We start from the raw sequence: 20,292 nt of genomic DNA, 5'->3' as shown, positions 1-20,292 counted from the left end.
CAATGTTTTCCCTAGCATTGTTCGAGCCGGCGAGCAGTCATTTTGTCTGCTCCTATATCCTCATCATACCATGGATTTCTACTTGTGGTGTAGCTTAACCAGTTTAGTCCAAAATGGATCAAGAAGGCTGGTAAAACAGTCTAAAAAGATACCATGCAGATGTACGCTCCTCTGATCCCAAAGGTAGCAAGGAAATGTTTAATATACTGCAGGAACTTGCTTTGCGCAAGCTTTCGATTTTGCAAACTGTTTGCAATGCACTTGCAGGTTTCTTGATCTTTGTTACAAGAGTGCAACTTGTCTCCATTTTTCCTTTCAGAGATCCAAGCACGTTTGTGGTAACTGAGTGCGGAAGATCAGAGCTCACAAACATCTTTGAGTCCTTCACTACGAAGGTTGAGACTTTGTTACTACATTGTATGACGGATGGTAAACCATTGCGGTTGCCCAAAGGTACATGCCCTGTTAGTCTGTGCAAGATGGTGCACTTGTGTACCGCAGTCGACATTTGTCAAATCATTCATACTTCATTGCTTTCAGGAGTTAAACACAATCAGTTAACAAATCGGAGTAGTTACACCATAGATCAAAAAGTCCTCTTCGGATCCTTCTTGCCACACAAACTATCACTATTTCAGTTTCCTTTTGTAGAAAAGCTTATGGAAGCTGAAGATACATCACAGCTCCAGGTTGTTTTCCAAAGGCCATTGGCTGGATTCATGAAGTTCAAGCCAGCTTTTGATCTGGCCATACTTGGGAATCAGTAATTACTACAGCTTTAGATGATCTGAGAATTGGGATCGACGCAGGAAGAAATGGTGCACTCATTTTACTAGATCTCTCTGTGGCCTTGGATATGGTGGACCACAACATAATTCTGGGACGTTTATATAGGATGGGCGTAAGAGGGGCAGCTTGAAATTGGGTTTAATCATATCTGACCAATTGTGCCCAAATGACAGCTCTCCAAACGTTCTGCTCTAATCATAGGGCGATCACTTGCGGGGTGTTGCGGGGGTCTTCTTTAAATCCTATTTCATTCAATCTTGCTATTGAACCGCTGCTGGATCTAATTCATGACTTTGGCGTGAGATCCTACATATGTGCAGAGGACACACAGCTCATTCTTCTGTTGGCTGGTTGCGAGACCTATCAATCACAACAAACTGTGCATAGAGCATGTAAGCCACTGGATATCATTGAATCCGATTATAAGAGTTTATGCTCTTTAAGAATAATCTCGTGCACTCGACGGCTGCTTTCGACGCTCCTGGTTTGGGTCCATCTGGAAACATTTGCTTTGCGATGACTTCTTTTGGACCTTGTGCATTACCCGTGACATCGGCCTGCAATTTGATTGATTGGGTAGACTTGTATTTGACCCTATCCACTCGAATAAACACATTCACAAGTAGCTACTTCTTTCAATTGAAATAATTTAAGTGGTTTCTTGATTATTTTACTTATATCCAGCAAGAATCCAACTGATGAATGCTTACATGTCTAGTCATTTAGTCTATTGCAATAGCCTATCCTTAGGCTTACACAAGTAAATGCTGTTTACACTCCAATTATTCCAGAAGGCAGTGACAAGTCTGGTGTTTCATCTAAACAAATACGATCATGACTCCTGTGCTCTTCGTGATTTGCATTGGCTCCCGGTGGCCGTCTCATACTTTAATATACCCACTTTCATATATAGCCCCCTAACCTGTTACATTCCATTCAGACAGTTGACACCGGCCTCTGCCAATTTGCTCAAAATCCCTCATTTTAAATACCAACCCTGGAGGGGCCATTCCTTTTGTGTAATAGCACCAAAACCTTGCACTGATCTTCCACCACAACGATAGGCCAAAAATGACCATCTGGATTTTAGACGACTCTTGAAGGCCTTATTATTTCCGAGGACATTTTTACACCAGCATATAGTGTAGATAATCTGAATTAAGAGTGCCTTGATGCCTCCTTCTAGGCGAGCAGGGCGCCTTATAAGGATCTACCTACCGAGGTGGCTGCTGAAGGCACCAGCAGCAATGGGCACCGAATAGTGCATGGGGGTGCTGAAAACATCAAATCTACCCCCATTTCAGAGTAGGGGATCCAAAAACACACTGTGACTCAGGCATCATAAATTTGTGCATCCAGCAACATTGTTTTACAGGGGAAATCAGGATCTTCGATGACCGACTGGATCTTCTGACACGATGGGAGAGTTGAGGCAGCGACAGTCATAAGGGCGCATGTTTGCTTGCAATCTTCCTCAGCCTTGTTAGCCTACAAGAGGCCCCAAGCTTGCTGGACATCTCCCCCTTCCTCTCCTCTGTAGTGTACATAGCTGTTGGTGGCTGGGCCAGTACCTTTCCTGGCTCCCGGAGACCCCCTATAGGGGCAGCCCGCATCTGGTGCCTATGCTAATTGTGACAGACCCTCACGTCCCTTGAATAGACAGCTTTTAAAGTCTGGATGAATAAAGCATAGCTAATTTGTCTTGGTTCAATCATGATAAGAGACCCTTAGTTAGCAGGGGCAGGCAGACCGCAATATCGAGATTGCAGTGGTATTGGAAAGTCTAGCCTATCACCGATCTAAAACCCCTATCGGTCACTTCCAAAATACTCCTCTTCACCATCCTGTACCCACCACACCCCCACATCTTCTTTTAAGCTAAGGTGCTGCTCATGTTCAGGAATCCACACTCCACATTCTATCTTTTTTTGCTCATCATTTCACTGTGAAGAACCTCCTGAAAGGTGCAGCGGCTAACGTTTTGGTGCTGTGTTCGAACCTGGTGAGTTGTGTTGATTGGGAGTGAGAGTGGGATTTTCATTGGGTTTGTGGGAGCCAGCGGTGTAACCCTCTAGGTGAAGCCCGGAACAATGGCTGACAAACGCATTGTCCCGTTTCAATGGGAAAAAGTCCCAGCAGGCCACTGAGCAAAGCACCTGAATGTTAGAGTGTGGTTTAAGGCATCTCTCAGCCTGACAACCAACATACAAAGAGAGTTGAAATGTGCAAACAGGGTCCTCAGATTTAAAAGAGCTCTTCTTCCTCTGAGCCAAACGTGTTTGCCTCTCATAATGCTTAGTAGGTAGCTTATGGTAATGTCTGAGTTTCCAGAATGCCCCTTTCCCTCATCTTCCAATTCACAGATGCTTCTTATGTTCCTCGTGGGACACAATGTATAATTTGGGAGAGAGAGCAAGCACGAGAGATAGAGAGAGAGAGAGAGAGAGAGAGAGAGAGAGAGAGAGAGAGAGAGAGAGAGAGAAGAAATGGGACCTGCCTGCAAGTGTCCAGGGGTAGGAGTGCAGGGTTGCAAGTTGCTTTGCCTTGCAAGGCCTACTCCCCTTTCCTACGGCTAACTGAATCCCCTCTAAGATCGTCTACCACCTTACACTACACAAAACCCCACACAGAGAGCCATTATAGGCCTAGCCCTTGGCACATCCACACTAACCAAGCCACAACTAAGCTCTCCCCTTTAGCACTATTGTGCTCTCTTACATCCATCTATCAGACTTTAGTCTCTTGCCTATGAAGAACATACTCCCAAGTTTCTCCACGAAAGCCATAGAAAGCAGATTGACACTCGGGAACCGGGATCTACTGCTCTGCACCCATCCACACCACAGGTTTCGCATCAGCTGCTCCCACTGCCCCAGTAATGAAACCTGGCCCCCTTTTCTTTCTCACAGAGCCATGTTCAGCAAGGCCGCCAGTAGTGCTAGAGGGGCGCTATACAAGACCACTTACATTATATTACATCCTGTGTAGGCAACCCACCCCTCTGGGTTGGGGGCGCCTGCATTTGCAATGGTCTGAAACAGATGCTGTGTTTCCTCTCCGAGCATGTGAATGGGGGAGAAGCTGCACAATGATGAAAGGCAGCTCTCGGGCTGTGCAAAGGCTCGATTTCCCAGAGGCTCCCGGGCTGTATGGAGCAGCGGCATGCATTAAATATCAGGTGGGAATTCCAAAAGGGACAGAGAAAAGCGAGAGGAAAGCAGTCATGCATCGGGAGGCAGGCCGGAAGTACGTGGGTGGCGGATATAGAGGAGAAGATGATGGTGAACAGGAAGGACACAGGGGAAAGGGCAGAAGTGGGAGCGGACTGGCGGAACTGAAAAGAGTTGAACAAAAGAGAAGGATGCAGCACCGCAGAGAAAAGAGGAAAATAAGGAAACAAATAGGTAAGTATGATAGAAAGAGGGGAAAAGAAGTGAGGGGTAACAGTGCCAGAGAGTGGCCCACACGATACATGGAAGCACTAGAGAGATAAGCAGAAAGAAACAAACAGGTAGAGTGGCAAATTGAAAAGAGGAAGTGAGGGAACTCAGTCTTTGACAGAGGACCAGAAAACAGAAGGTGGACGCTGAGAGAAGCTGGGCAAATGAGTGAAACAGAGGAAATGATGATAGAGAGAAACAGATAGAAAGAAGAAGAGAAGGAACCCAGTGTGCGGTAGAGGAGCAGAACAGAAAGAAACAAAACTAAAAGAACAAATTAGTGAAACAAAAGCAACAGGGAGAAGAACAGATGGAAAGAGGACGGGAGGGAACTGAGTCTGTGAGTGAGGAAAGAGAGTGAGTGAGTTATGAAAGAGTGAGTGTGTAAAGAGAGAGTGAGTGAGGAAAGATAAATTGATTGAGCAAGGAAAGAGTGAGGAAGGAGTGAGTGTGGAACAAGTGAAAGGGGAAAGAGTGAGGAAAAAGATTTAATGTGTGTTACAATGAGAGTGTGTAAGAAAGTGAGTGTGAGTTTGTGAGAGTGTGTTTGTGTGTGAGTGAGAGTGTGTGCACGTGTGTGTGCATGTGTGTGTGTGTGTGGCCCAAAGAAAGGAGCAACAAAAACCACTGAAAAGAAAGAAAAAGTAAAAGAGAGGTAAAGAGAGGGACAATAGAAACACAGAGAGCAAATGACAGGAAAAGGAGTAGAAACAAGAGTGTAAGAGAGAACCTGCCATCAAAATAGTGCACACGGAGTGTGACATAGCACTCAACATTGCAAACATGTGAGAATTAGTGCAAGAGAAGGAAAGGAAAAAGAGAAAGAGAGGCAAACGAGCAAGAAGCAGAGCAAGTCAGAGGGATTAACACTAAAGAGTGACAGAAACAGGACCAATGCAGGCAAATAGTAGTGAGCTAATAGTAGTGAGCTAATAGTAGTGAGCTAATAGTAGTGAGCTAATAGTAGTGAGCTAATAGTAGTGAGCTAATAGTAGTGAGCTAATAGTAGTGAGCAAATAGTAGTGAGCTAATAGTAGTGAGCTAATAGTAGTGAGCTAATAGTAGTGAGCTAAGAAGAAGAACAGGGGGGTGAAGCTAGAGCAACCGAGAAAAAAGGGGTGAACGGGAAGGAATCCTGAAATAGAAAGGGACAGAATGGGGCTCATTTCGAGTTCCTCGTAATTTGGCGGTGGGGACCTGTTATATTTACACTTAAGCATAGACAGATTCCCGTCCCCAAATATTGCTTATTTGCGTGCTGAAAAGGAATTAAAAAAGGCACTGGGCACTCCTGCACTCTGCCCTTGCAATGAAGGAGACGCCTCCTGCCATGTACCCAAGGGCTCCCTATGGAGTCCAACGCCTTTGGACCAGGAGACTAGATGTAGTTTGTGCGTGACTGTGCAATGGGAGTTTAAGATGTGCTCAAGCAGACCCTTGAAGCATGGAGACCCTGTTTAGGATGGAGGACCCTAGTATTCCAGGATCCCAGACGTAGTTTGTGCGTGACTGTGCAATGGAAGTTTAAGATGTGCTCAAGCAGACCCTTGAAGCATGGAGACCCTGTTTAGGATGGAGCACCCTACTAGTCCAGGATCCCAGACGTAGTTTGTGCGTGACTGTGCAATGGAAGTTTAAGATGTGCTCAAGCAGACCCTTGAAGCATGGAGACCCTGTTTAGGATGGAGCACCCTCGTAGTCCAGGATCCTAGATGTAGTTTGTGCGTGACTGTGCAATGGAAGTTTAAGATGTGCTCAAGCAGACCCTTGAAGCATGGAGACCCTGTTTAGGATGGAGGACCCTAGTAGTCCAGGATCCTAGACGTAGTTTGTGCGTGACTGTGCAATGGGAGTTTAAGATGGGTGCAGGTGTTCCCTTGAAGTATGGAAACTTCCTTGAAAGGCTGCATTTTAAAGTCCTGAGGCAAACCCTAAGAGCTTAATCCCTGGAATTGCAGGCCCTACTGACGGACAGGATGGAGTCAAGGGTGGACTGTGTAAAAAAGGTGAGTAAACAGCAGGGGGATTGGGGATAGAAGTAGGGGGAACCCACCAATCCATGTGGAATAGCTTCTTGGCCACGTATAAAGTGGAGAGTTCAAGTGAGAGTGCTTGAAGACTGCAAGGGGTGCAAAGGAGGATTAACTTGAAGAAACCTAAGGTGTATGTTTCCATGCCAAGCCAATATCCAAGAAACACAGAATTCCTTGCATAAAAGCGGGGCGGCGGGCAGCACAACAATGTAGAAGGTTAACTGCAACGTAAACACATATATAAAAGTAGGCATGTTTGACCTATCGTTACATCTAAAGAGGTCAAACACGTATGCGATCACTACATGTGAAGCATGATGGGTGGGAAAGGATGGGCTGTGATTTGCAAGTTCTCTGATTTCTAGGCTCCCGTGTTGAGTTCCCTGCCCTCTGCCTGCCTCCCTGTGTGACCCACCCTGCGGTAACGCTGGCAGCATTGTGACCCCAGAATTAGCCCCCCATGGGACGCATGTACAGCTGCACAGATCCCTGCAGTTTACACGAGAAGCTGCGCCGGAATGCCGCCCTTTTTGTGCAAAACGCTTGCAGCGATATGGATGTTCCTGCACACTATTTTGTGACTGTGTTATGGTGTGCGTAACATACACATGTTCCTGCACACAGCTCTGGACAGCTGACTACACAGGGGAGCGGGCAGGTTTATTTCAGACATCTGTCATGCTTTGTTAAGCTGTATCTGCAAAGCACAACTTTCAGCAACTGCGCGACTCTTTGCTGCTGATGGCTGCCGCAGAGGCGAAAGATTGCCCCCCCAGAAAAGGGTACCCTCTGGGGGGCAGCTGTGCTACATCCCAGCACCCTAGCAGCGTGCTGAACAATGAGAGACACCAACACTCTTATTCGGTTGGGTGACCAGATTAAAAAAGTAAAAAATCGGGACAGGGCAACTAACATAAACGTAGGACTATCTCTTGAAAGTGGCTGTCAAGGCACTACACTTCAGTAGTGTTTGGAGGACAAGGGGTTTTAAATGTTACTGTTCAAATAAACACATTATAATTAATTAATCACAAACTAACACTTTAAGCAGGGATGTCATTTCACTAAAATGCCAGGGGTAGTGGAAGTGACATCACACGATCCTTGACCCCCTGATGACATCACAGGAAGTGACCCCACCCTGAAGTGATATCGCGGGAAGCGATGATACACAATCTTTCACCAGTTGATAAAACAGGAAGTGGCATCGCATGGCAATGTACACTACGAAAAATATGGTTACGATATCACTATAATGTGATGTACATTTCATACAAGAATGGATCGCCATATGGATAGTTAAGATCAGTGTGTATAGGCCCATATTACCAAATTACTGTGAATGCAAGCAGACATCCATGACCAAATGATAATGATGTGTTATTATATAGCACTTACGCTTAATTGCTTTATATAGACAAAATATACACCCAATATCACCCAACCTGTGTTGGTACTCATCTATCGACCTCAGAAAGATGAAAGGCTGAGTTGAGGCATTTATGAACAGACTAAATCAGTGACTCACCCCCAGAAGTGTGCCTGAAATAAACCTTTAATGAGTTTAACAATTATTGTATAGAATTCCAGAAAGAGACATTATTTGGTATTCCTATTCTTTCTTATTTAGGGTCAGTGCTGAAAGTGTTAGACTTGTGGCCCTCCTGTTCTTATTTTTCTTCTTTTTTTTAACGGGCCTGAACAAGAAAGCCATCCACTCCAGAAGTAAAGAGCAACATGGTGCTGTTCACAGCCCAGGAGCTTAACTACAAAAAAAAAAAAGATTTTTTTTTTTTTAAGAGGTCACAAGGGAGACATCAGAGGTCGCAGTTGCGACCTCCGGCGACCCCTAAATGACACCCCTGACTTTAAGTTGTAAAATGCAGTATTTCTTCTGTGCAAGATTGTGCATTCCTGGCTGTCAGCTGTGAAGACCTACTACAAAAACAAAAAAAACCAGGACTACTGCAATTTCCACTGTGAACATCATTTTGAGAAAGGGGGACAGAGCACCGAATACCTGGACAGTCCCGGAAAAACCGGGACGTCTGGCCACCCTTTTATTCGGTAGAGGGTGAGGGGTTGCACACTTCAGAAAGAGTGTACATGTGGTTATCAGCACATCCCTAGTTTTGCTGCATTCCCCACACAATACGGGAACCTCAAAGAGAACTCTGAACTGGCATTTCCCCATGGGGTTTCCCCGACAGTGCAGGCAATCCAAAACCTAGCAGCAGGGATCAGTAGTCTGTTTCCTGTGTAGAGGCGGGAATCCTTTGGATCATGTTCTGTGTTCCCGCCAACAGGTAACGGCGGATCTCTGAATGATACCCGTCTATTGTTCACCGAAATACACTTTGGGTGAATTTATTTTACCAATTTTACCAAATGTTTTATTTCCCTCAAAATGTGGGAAGAGTCTCGTCACCCCTCCTCTTTACTCCTTCGCCTTCTATATACTTTACCCCAACTTACCATCAAAATGTTTGTGGTAAAAAAGGCAGCACGGCAATTCTGCAAACACGTAATGCAGTCAAAGCGGGCAATACCGTAAAAACAGGCGGAGACCACAGGAATCAATTTCCAAGGACAGAAGCCATGTTGCTCTTCGTTGTGTTCACACAAGTACCGCCTGAAACTGACAAACAAGGGTTTGGGACAACAATGCAGAGGCGCGAAACTGGCACGCGGCTGTGTTAACAGTCGGGCTCTTTTCAGTTGATTCTCCAGCTCATACAGAAAGAGCCTGTATAAGCCAATATCAATAGTCGTCCCAGGGTAAGGTCGCTGGTTAGAGAGACACATGCTGAAGCATGCACCCATGTATTTACCAATCCCTGTTTTTCCATGGTATGCATCCAGACCCATATCCGGATCATTTCATGTTGTAGACCTCCCCCACCATCAGAAGCACAGCCTCCAGCGCCAATTATAAATATTCCTCGCCGTACAACCATACGTCTCTTGAGAGAATGCAATAAAAAGGATTGCTGGGAGGTCGTTGGATACTCCTGGGGCAGCGCGCTGCCGTGTAATGACATCTTGTCTGGCGTCAGCAGGCTCCGCTGAGACTGCGAGAGAGCGGGAAGGTCTGTCTTCTTCATACTTTGGAATAAGCTCACCCAACAGGGAAGCATAACTCTCCCGCCGTCAGCCACCTAGAATTCCCCTAAAGTAACCGCCAAATCCCACTCCAGGCAACTCCCAACCCCCAACTTTTACCTGGCCAATTTCACAACTTACAAATCAGTTCAAAAGGGTAACCTTTGAAATAAAACACCAATGAAAATTCCCACCAACATAAAATCCCAGGAATGAAGGCTCCTACCCAGCAACAGCTAATCCCATCAAGAATAATTACACAAATGATTAGTTTACTTCTCAGTACTTCGTACAAATGACAAATCCCACCATTGTTGACTCACACCAACGATCACTCAACCTAACGATGATTCAAACAGCATCTCCCAGGAAGAAATCCCAGAAAATATGACCATCCGGACAATTTCCACTCATTACTCTACAACCAAAAAACTCCAATCCACAAATATGCCAGTCTTTGAACTAGCATCAGACAACTGCCGCTCCAACAAATACCACCAAACAAAATGTCTGCCTCAATCATTTCCATACTCAACCATGGGCAGCATACACTCCCAACAGCTCCCACCTACAACAATATCCACCTCAACAACCCCAAAAAGACAACTGCCGCCTCCTAAACATGACAACTCTATACCTGATACTGGCAAACGTGGAATCCCACAATTACAGCATCTGCCTACAAAAAGAACCACCACTGCTACAACTGATGCCAAGTCTGCATTGCACTGTTTTCGACTGTCATTATTGGCGAATCTTACATCCAATGGGTACAACCATGTCGATACTCCATCCAAAATAACAAATGCCACTATTTCCTCCAATCTGGATAACTTCAACCCTGACAAACCCAATCCCTGAAAACTATCACCACAGACAGGGATTACAGCCAGCATCTCTGACAAATCCCGCTGACAATTCTCCTAAACAACAACTTTCATTAACAACTCTCACCAAAGCAAAACTGTAGCATATATAACTCACTCTATTGACAACTCCAAATGATGATCAATACTATGGGCCTCATTACACGGTAGGCGGTAAACCATGGTGCTAATAGCACCATGGTTGCCGCAGGTACCATACCGGTACCACCATGGAGGAAAGGGGAATTAGCACCCCATTCCAAGGTTGGCGGGGCAGTAATTCCCCCTTTCTCCATGGCCCTTCCCCATTCCCATTTTTGCCCCATAGGGCATAATGGGCATGGGGAAGGAGCTAATTACAGTACTGCAAATTGCGGTACTGTAATTAGCACCAAGGTCCCTTTGCGGGTCCCAACTTTAAGGGCTGGCCTACACCAGCCGTTAAGGTCGGGTCCCGCAAAGGGACCTCGTAGTAAGGCGGTAAGGATTAACGGTCACCGGTACTCTTACCGGTGACCGTTAACCCTGACCGCCTTCCGTGTAATGAGGCCCATCTCAACAACATTCACTTAGTCAATGATATCTACCAATTATACCGTTGACACCAACAATCTCTCTCTGACAATTGCCACGTTGATTTTTCCTTGTCTCAAAAATTCCATGAAAACCCACAACAGCAACAACTTACAACTAACTGCATTGACAAATCCACTAATGACATCCACCAGCAACTAGTGCCACTGTAATGTCTGGCCTCGATATTTCCTAACACTGAAACCTGTTGCCTGTACATATCCGCTAATCAACAACTTCTTAAGAATGTCTCTCACCAATGGCTTCTTCCACTTAGGACTGCTGCCAGCAACCAAAAAGGCTGCCAACAATTACACCTGCCTTCTGGGTGAGGACATATGACCCCTTGTTGCTTGGGGCTACATCATATTAAACCCAAAGCATTCCTCAGGATATATTTTTTCTCTAAGTGCAGTCTGTATTCATTATTGTTCTATTAAAGCATTCTAGGTGGGAACATATTTCTCTGGGAGCATTTTTGTCTTACAGGTAACAATTTGAAAGATGGTTTCTGGGGTGGTGTCAATTTTCTTTAATGTAGGTCTCAATGCATTTAGGTGCCCGGTGCATGTTTCTCACACTTCATTCCGGGTATAAGGGTTTACATTTGCGTAATGCTCTCTGGATGGGAGTTGTATTTGTTCTCGATTCATTCTTGGCAAATTCTCCAAATTCCCACTATGTTGTAGCATATCAACATGGCTACCAAACATTGTGCGACAAAGAATGAACTGATACATTTGTACACATCTTCTGCTCAAGCTACAAAACACACACAATTATATAGATTGAGGCAACAGTAAGCGCCTGATGCCATCTGTTGGTAGGCCCTTGGGCTTGATCTCACTTACTTGTACACTTTTTGATGTTGCTTCCTTTTTTCAGTGCATGACGGCTGAGTTTACAGTGGAAATTATCCTCCCAGAACTCCGCAAACCAGATGTTGCGCCTGTTGTTGTCGAGCGTCCGGCTTGTAAAATATCGATCGAACCCTGCCAAAGAAAAGCTAGAGAGGTGATTGAGAAAAACCCAAGATGGTCAACTGCAAAGAGATGCTAGAGCATCTGGAAATGATTAGTCCATTTCTGATGATGAACAGGACAACTGCAACCTCAAACCAGAGGATTATTATGGATCCCTAGAGCATGGCGGCTCAATAAAATATGGTGAAACATTACCGCATGGGACTAAGATGAATGAGCTCATTAAAACCCCAACAACAATCAACTGGAAAAGATTGGTCAGTTTCTGGTGATGAACAGGACAACTGCAGCCTCAAACCAGAGGATTATTATGGCTCCTAGGGCAGGGTGACTCAATAAAATATGGTGAACCGGTACTGTCTGGGACTAAGAGAAGGGGCCTCAGTACACGGTAGGTGGTAAGGATTCACGGTCACCGGTAATTGTACCGGTGACCGTTAACCCTTACCGCCTTACTACGAGGTCCCTTAGCGGGTTGGTACTTTAACGCCTGCTTTTAGCAGGTGTTAAAAACCAACCCGCTAAGTGACCTTGATGCTAATTACGGCACCGCAAATTTGCGGTACAGTAATTGGCATAGGCGGTAATTCCCCTTAGGGATAGGGCGGTAATTCCCCTTTCCACTAAGGCGGTGCCGGTATTTTACCGGCATGGGCCAAGGTGCTAATAGCACCTTGGTTCACCGCCTACCGTGTAATGAGGCCCAAGGTCTCACCCAAGATTGAGATCATTATAACCTCTTCAACAATCAAATGGAAATGATTAGTCAGTTTCTGGTGATGAACAGGACAGCGGCAACCTCAAACCAGAGGATTGTTATGGATCCCTAGGGCAGGGTGGGTCAATAGAATATGGTGAAAAGGTACTGTCTGGGACTAAGAGAAGGTCTCACGCAAGATTAAGATCATTAAAACCCCATCAATAATCTAGATAGCTTTGTCCGCTGGGTCCTTGCTGCAGAGATCCACGTGACAACAGGTTGCAAGATCAAATCCCAGAGTTCAGATGAACCTCTCCACCTTGGTGTAATTCCCATCATTCTGGGAGATTGCTGCAACCTTTATATAGAAGGCCAATTATATAATGTAGGTATTCAATTTGAGCTTGGCGCTGTCTGAGCAAAAACGACTTCATGCGTTAATGGCCAAACCTGCATGCACTTATTCATGGAATCTGCCTGATTACTAGGAAGCTGCTGACTTCACAGTAATGGAAGTAGATTCGGAGAAATAGTGCACGCAGTATTTCTGAATATCTGCATGCATTCAGGTGTACATGCTTGTATCTGCTCCCCCTTCGTTTTGAGGATGGAAACCATCTCCTCAATGCTGTACAGTGTTCAATAATGTGACAAAAAGCCTCATGTTCCCCCCTCCTAGTCTGGTTTCCATTGGCAAGGGGTGTGAAGGTGGGCGTCAGAGATGACTGGGTTAGCCCTCGGGTGACCCCATGAATAGTCTTTCTTTCCTTTGGTGAAGAGATGCACGTGAGTATGCATTCCCTACAGGAAAATAAACTTTCACAAAATACCTGAAGTCTTTTTACACCTTTTACCTCTCTTGCCTTACAGTAAACATTAGAGGAACTTCTGGAGGTATATTCTGGAGTCAAAATGTATAACTAATATAAATACCTTCCAATCGCATAATCTGGCAGGCATTAAATACAGATGCATATTTAAACACTACCTTTCTTTACCTTGACCGCCAGGTTCATATAGGGGTCTTTAATTAATCGGTTTAAGAGCCATTTTGAATCCGGTTCCAGTTTTCCAGTTCACCATGTGGCAGATTTATAATGAGGTTTGTGATTCCTCTCCATTCCCTTGGATTAGCATGGTGGGAGGGATTCCTATTGGGATGGATCAGGCTGCCATTGATTGGCCAATGGAATGGATTGTGCTTTGCAAATGATATAGTAGGAAGGCTTACTCCCCTGTGGTTGGTGCTGTGTGAATACCAGAAAAGGGAAATTCTTCACCTTGTGACTGACCAAAAATGGCCAAAGATCTCTCTCTGCGATTGACCCAATGGTGCTGATTGTTGTGCCTGTGATTGATCCAATTGGGTGGATTCCACTGCCTGTAACTTACAGAGCTATGGATTCCCTGTGACTAGCTCCACTTTTAGCAAGAGAAGATGGAATGCTTTTCTTGTGTTTGTTACAATTGGACTGGCATTTGTTGATCTGCTTAAATCAGTTGTATGGAATATTCGCCATGTGATTGGCCCAATGGCATGGATTCCTCTCCCTCTGATTGGTTTTAGTAGTTAAGTACTCTCCCTGTGATTGGCAGGATGGAATAGTCCCCTTGTTATCAGAACAATGGGACAGATTCTCATTATTCCCATGAAATGGCAAAATTAAACAATTCCTGAACCGGTAATTGACACCAAGGTCTGGATCCTGCTTGCTGTGACTAACATGATTATAATTAGCATGATGATCTCGCTCCATCTAGCTGTGATTGGCCCAATGGGCACGATTCCTCTGCCTGTAATTGGAGCACTGCGCATAATCAAATACCTGTAATTGACACTGAGGTATACCTCACTCTTCCTGTGACTGACAGGCTTATAATCAGCATGGAGATTGACCCTTCTGCCTGTGATCAACACACTGTGGAAGATTTCTATCCATGAAATCAATTCTATTGGATGGGCTGTCCACTGTGTAATTGGCAGAATGGGATGGAATCTACTTTTTTAATTGGCACAATTGAGCGGATCCCCACCTCTGCCTCTGCATATGATTGGCACAAGGGGATGGATCATTCTCCAGATGATTGACAGAATGAACGGATTGCCCTCCCTGTGATTGGCAAAGAGGATGGATTCCGTCTCCCTGTGATTGGCAAAGGGGTTGGTTCCCGCTCCATGGGATTGGCGGGGTGGGTTGCATTCTTGAGCCTGAATTGCTACATAGGAAAAGTTTCCTGCCCACGGCGTGGCTTCCGTTCCAGAAGGACAGTTGTAAACAGGGCTCAAAATGCTGACAACAGAGAGGAGTCATTAACAGCTCGCATATGACAGAGCATACGGGACAGGCTGTCACCAGCCCAGCGATTAACACTCTGAAGAGTAGAGGGGGTGACAGGCAAAGGGGCTGCTGGCAGGAATGCTAAGAGACTTCACCAGGCCAATCTTAGAACACGCCTGGAAAGTGGGCACGCGGGGCGGCAACACAGGAGCAGGGAGCGGAGGAAGGGGAACATGGGAACAGAACAGAGAAGAAACCGCTGCAAGAAAGAGCAGAGTGAGCGGAAATAAGAAAAGGGGTGGGGAAAGGAAAACAGTGAGGAGATGGGATACAATGAGGAAATGAGAGAATAAAGAGATAGGAGAACATGGAATAAATAAAAGGAGGAGATGGACAAATATAAGAATATGGGAAAAGAGGCTATGTGATAATATGAGACAAATAGTAGAATATGGCATAATATGAGGAGATGGGATTATATGAGAAGATGGGATAATATGAGAAGGATAATAGGAGGAGAGGGAATGATATGAGGAGGTGGGATAATATGAGGAGATGGGATAATATGAGAAAATTGATAATATGAGGAGATGGGATAATATGAGGAGATGGGATAATATGAGTTGGATAATAGGAGGAGAGGGAATACTGGGAGGACATGGGAAAATCCAAGGAGGTAGTATAATGCATAGATGGGATAGTATGAGAAGCACAATATGAGGAGTTTGAAAAATATACAGAGATATGATGAAATGAGGAGAAGGGATAATAGATAATATAAAAAGGTTGGATAAAGTAAAAGGATAATAAAGGTAGATTGCATTATATGAAGGGATGGGATAATGTGAGCAGATTGGAAAATATGAGATGGTCTGAGAGCGCCTGTAGATACTCAGACTGCGGGCCCTTTTTCAGCACAGAGACGGAGACCTGCAAGGAAACTCAAAACAAGATTTTCCACATGGAATTTTCCACCCTGTTTAAAAATCCTCAATGCTCTCCAGTGGCCAGTTCGTCAGTATTCTGATGTCTGCTGAGAGGCTGGATTCCTACAGCCCCTCCGGCATTTTGTTAACTTCTAAAAAGCCGGCACAGGCCATAGGTATCCATTCCAATGACGCCGGCCAGGGTTTTCAATGCAGCCACCATAACTGACCTTCACCGGCCGACATTCAGGCGGTTTCACCACATGATGTGGAGGCAGGCACACAACCCCGGGTTTTACTCCATTGCTCATGACTTACACTGCAGTGAATCGGGAGAATCCAGCATGGAGGACTCTCACCACAGACGGGAGAATCCAGCGGGAGGACCCTCACCACAGACACCAGAAGAATCCAACAGAGAGGAAACTCACCACAGACACAAGAATCCAGCGGGCAGGACCCTCACCATAGACAAGAGAATCCAGCTGGGAGGACCCTCAACACAGACCAGGAGTTTCTAGTGGAGAGGACCCTCACCACAAAAACGTAAATCCAGGCGTTAGGACTCTCACCACAGACACAAGAATCCAGCAGGGAATACCCCCATCACAGACACGAGAGTCCAGCAGAGTGGATTCTCACCACAGACACGAGAATCCAGTGAGGAGCACTCTCACCACATACACGAGAATCCAGTGAGGAAGACCCTCACCACAAACACGAGAATCAAATGGTGAGGACCCTCAGCACAAACACGAGAATCCAGCAGGGAGGCCCTTCACCACAAACACGAGAATACAGCAGGGAGGGCCCTCACCAGAGACACGTAAATCCCATGTAGTGGACCCTCACCACAGACACAAAAATCCAACAGTAGGACCCCCCCACCCAGACAAAAGAATCCAGCATGGAGAACCCTCACCACAGGCATCAGAATCCAGCATGGAGGACCATCACCACAAACACCATAATCCAGCGTGGAAGACCCACACCCAGACAGCAGAATCCAGTAGGGTGGACCCTCACCACATACACAAGAATCCAGCAGGGAGGACCATCACCACAGACACCAGAATACAGCAGGGAGGACCCCCACACAGACAACAGAATACAGCAGTGTGGACCCTCACCACATACACGAGAATCCAACATGTAGGACCCTCACAACAGACACAAGCATCCAGGTGGGATGACCCTCACCATATATAAATGAGAATTTGGTGGGGAGGACACTCATCACAGATACATGAATCTAGCGGGGAGGACCCTCACCGCAGACCCAAGAATCCAGCTGGGAGGACCCTCACCACAGACAGGAGAACCTTGCAGAGTGGACCCTCATCACAGACACAAGAATCTAGCAGGGATTCTGGTACCACAGACATGCAAATCCAGGTGGGAGGACCCTCACCACAGACACAAAAATCAAGCAGAGTTGACCCTCACCACAGATACGAGAATCCAGTGGTGTGGACCCTCATCACAGACACGAGAATCCAGCATGGAGGACCCTCACCACAGACTCGAGAATCCCGCAGGGAGGACCGTGTCCACATACACGAGAATCCAGTGGGGAGGGCCCCACCAAGACACAAGAATCCAGCGGGCAGGACCCTCACCACAGACACGAGAATCCAGCAGGGAGGACCGCCACAACAGACATTTGAATCCAGCAGGGAATACCCCCATCACAGACACGAGAGTCCATCAGGGTGGACCCTCACCACCACCATGAGAATGCAACAGGAGGTTCTCACCACAGACACAAAAGTCCAATGGTGAGGACCCTCACCACAAACACGAAAATCCAGCAGGGAGGACCCTCACCACAAACACTAGAATCCTGCAGAGCGGGCCCTCACCACAGACACGTAAATCTCATGTGGTGGACCCTCATCACAGACACAAGAATCCAAAAGAAGGACCACCCACCCAGAAAAAAGAATCCAGCAGGGAGGACCCCCACAAAGACATGAGAATCCAGCGTGAAGGACCCTCACCACTGACACCATAATCCAGCAGGGAGGACCCCCACCCAGACAACAGAATCCAGTGGGGTGGACCCTCACCACAGACACAAGAATCCAGTGGGGAGGACCCTCACCACAGACACAAGAATCCAGTGGGGTGGACCCTCACCACAGACACAAGAATCCAGTGGGGTGGACCCTCACCACAGACACAAGAATCCAGTGGGGAGGACCCTCACCACAGACACAAGAATCCAGCGGGGAGGACCCTCACCACAGATATGAGAATCCAGCTGGAGGACCTTACCACAGAAACGAAAATCCAGCCATTAGGACCCTCACCATAGACACAAGAATCAAGCAGGGATTCTCTCCCAACAGACACACAAATCCAGTTGGGAGCCCCTCACCGCAGACACAAAAATCAAGCACAGAGGACCCTCACAACAGTCACGAGAATCCAGCAGGGAGGACCCTCACCACAGTCACGAGAATCCAGCAGGGAGGACCCTCACCACAGGCTCAAGAATGCACTGGGGAGGACCCTGAACACATACTCGAGAATCCAACAGGGAGGACCCTCACCACATACACGAGAATCCAGAGGGGAGGACCCTCACCACATACACGAGAATCCAGAGGGGAGGACCCTCACCACAGACACGAGAATCCAGTGGGGTGGACCCTCACCAGAGACTCGAGAATCCAGCGGGGAGGACCCTCACCAGAGACACGAGAATCCAGCGGGCTGGACCCTCACCAGAGACACGAGAATCCAGCGGGCTGAACCCTCACCACAGACACGATTATCCAGAAGAGAGGACCCTCACCACAGAAACGAAAATCCAGGTATTAGCACCCTCAACACAGACACAAGAATCTAGTAGGGATTCTCTAACCACATATACAAAAATCAAGCAGGGAGGACTCTCACCACAGACACGAGAATTCAGCAGGAGGACTCGCACCACAGACACAACAATCCAGCTGGGTGGACCCTCGCCAGAGACACGAGAATCGAGTGGTCTGGACTATCACCACAGACACAAGAATCCAGTGGGGAGGACAGTGAACACATACTCGAGAATCCAACAGGGAGGACCCTCACCACATACACGAGAATCCAGAGGGGAGGACCCTCACCACAGACACGAGCATCCAGAGGGGAGGGCCCTCACCACAGACACGAGAATCCGGTAGGAAGACCCGTCAGCGCAGAAAGGAAAATCCAGTGGGAAAGACCCTCACAAGAGACACGAGAATACAGAGGGAGGATCCTCACCACAGCCACGGATGTGGGTAAGCATTGTTTGTCCTCTTCTCTGGGTCAATTAGGAGTTAATAAAATGAGATTAAGTGAGGAAAATGGATAGCAAAATACAATGCAAATTTAAAAGTGAAATTGAATCTGGAAAGTTGGAAAAGAAATAGGAATTGAGAAGTACAAATAACAGTAAAAAGCAATGGGAAGGGTAAAAAGTACATAAGGGAAATAAAGCTGGGAATTCAATATATTGAAAGTAGAAAAAATGGTATGAGAGGAGTGTAAAATGAAAGGGTGGGAGAGGAGTGTAAAATAAATGGGTTAGAGAGGAGTTGGAAAAGGAAAGAGAAAGGAGTGGGAACATGAATGGATAAGGGAGGAGATGAAAAGGGAGTGGGCCTCAACACCTAGGCCATCACATCACCCTCATGCCACCTGACCCGCTAGATGCCGCCCGCCCCTCTCCACCACCCTGTACATCTATACTCCTCCTCTGTGCCCCTCAGTTTCCGATCCCTGCTGTGTATCTGTTCTGTTACCTCTGCAAAGCGCTCCGTCATGCATCTGGACTGTTGTATACCTCTGCAAAGCGCTCCGCCATGCATCTGGACTGTTGTATACCTCTGCAAAGCGCTCCGCCATGCATCTGGACTGTTGTATACCTCTTTAAAGCGCTCAGATATACACCTGTACTGTTGTATACCTCTGCAAAGCGCTCCGCCATGCATCTGGACTGTTGTATACCTCTTTAAAGCGCTCGGATATACACCTGTACTGTTGTATACCTCTGCAAAGCGCTCCGCCATGCATCTGGACTGTTGTATACCTCTGTAAAGCGCTCAGATATACACCTGTACTGTTGTATACCTCTGTAAAGTGCTCTGTTATGCATATGCACTGTTGTATACCTCTGCAAAGCACTCTGTCATGCATCTGGACTGTTGTATACCTCTGTAAAGCGCTCCGCCATGCATCTGGACTGTTGTATTCCTCTGTAAAGTGCTCAGATATACACCTGTACTGTTGTATACCTCTGTAAAGTGCTCTGTTATGCATATGCACTGTTGTATACCTCTGCAAAACACTCTGTCATGCATCTGGACTGTTGTATACCTCTGTAAAGCGCTCAGATATACATCTGTACTGTTGTATACCTCTGTAAAGTGCTCTGTTATGCACCTGCACTGCTGTATACCTCTGCAAAGCGCTCCTTTATGCATCTGGACTGTTGTATACCTGTGTAAAGTGCTCTGTTATGCATCTGCACTGTTGTTTACCTCTGCAAAGCACTATGCCATGCATGTGTACTGTTATATACCTATGTAAAGCGCTCCGCCATGCATCTGTACTGTTGTATACCTCTGCAA

General features: G+C 46.4%; 1 protein-coding gene across 2 annotated transcripts in view; it reads right to left on the bottom strand.

Annotated features, from left to right (window-relative positions):
* GRM4 (glutamate metabotropic receptor 4) overlaps positions 1-20,292 on the bottom strand; it is a 1,444,124-nt gene that overhangs the window by 367,238 nt on the left and 1,056,594 nt on the right. For both annotated transcript variants that reach the window (XM_069633515.1, XM_069633516.1), the window contains one exon: positions 11,655-11,795. In XM_069633515.1, the coding sequence (XP_069489616.1) occupies positions 11,655-11,795 (141 nt within the window). The remainder of the gene's footprint in view (positions 1-11,654; positions 11,796-20,292) is intronic.

This window comes from Ambystoma mexicanum, chromosome 13, assembly GCF_040938575.1.
Source record: "Ambystoma mexicanum isolate Mex_15411 chromosome 13, UKY_AmexF1_1, whole genome shotgun sequence".
NCBI lineage: Eukaryota > Metazoa > Chordata > Amphibia > Caudata > Ambystomatidae > Ambystoma > Ambystoma mexicanum.
The sequence above is the reverse complement of the archived record's forward strand: the minus strand, read 5'-3'. Positions and strand labels throughout refer to the sequence as shown.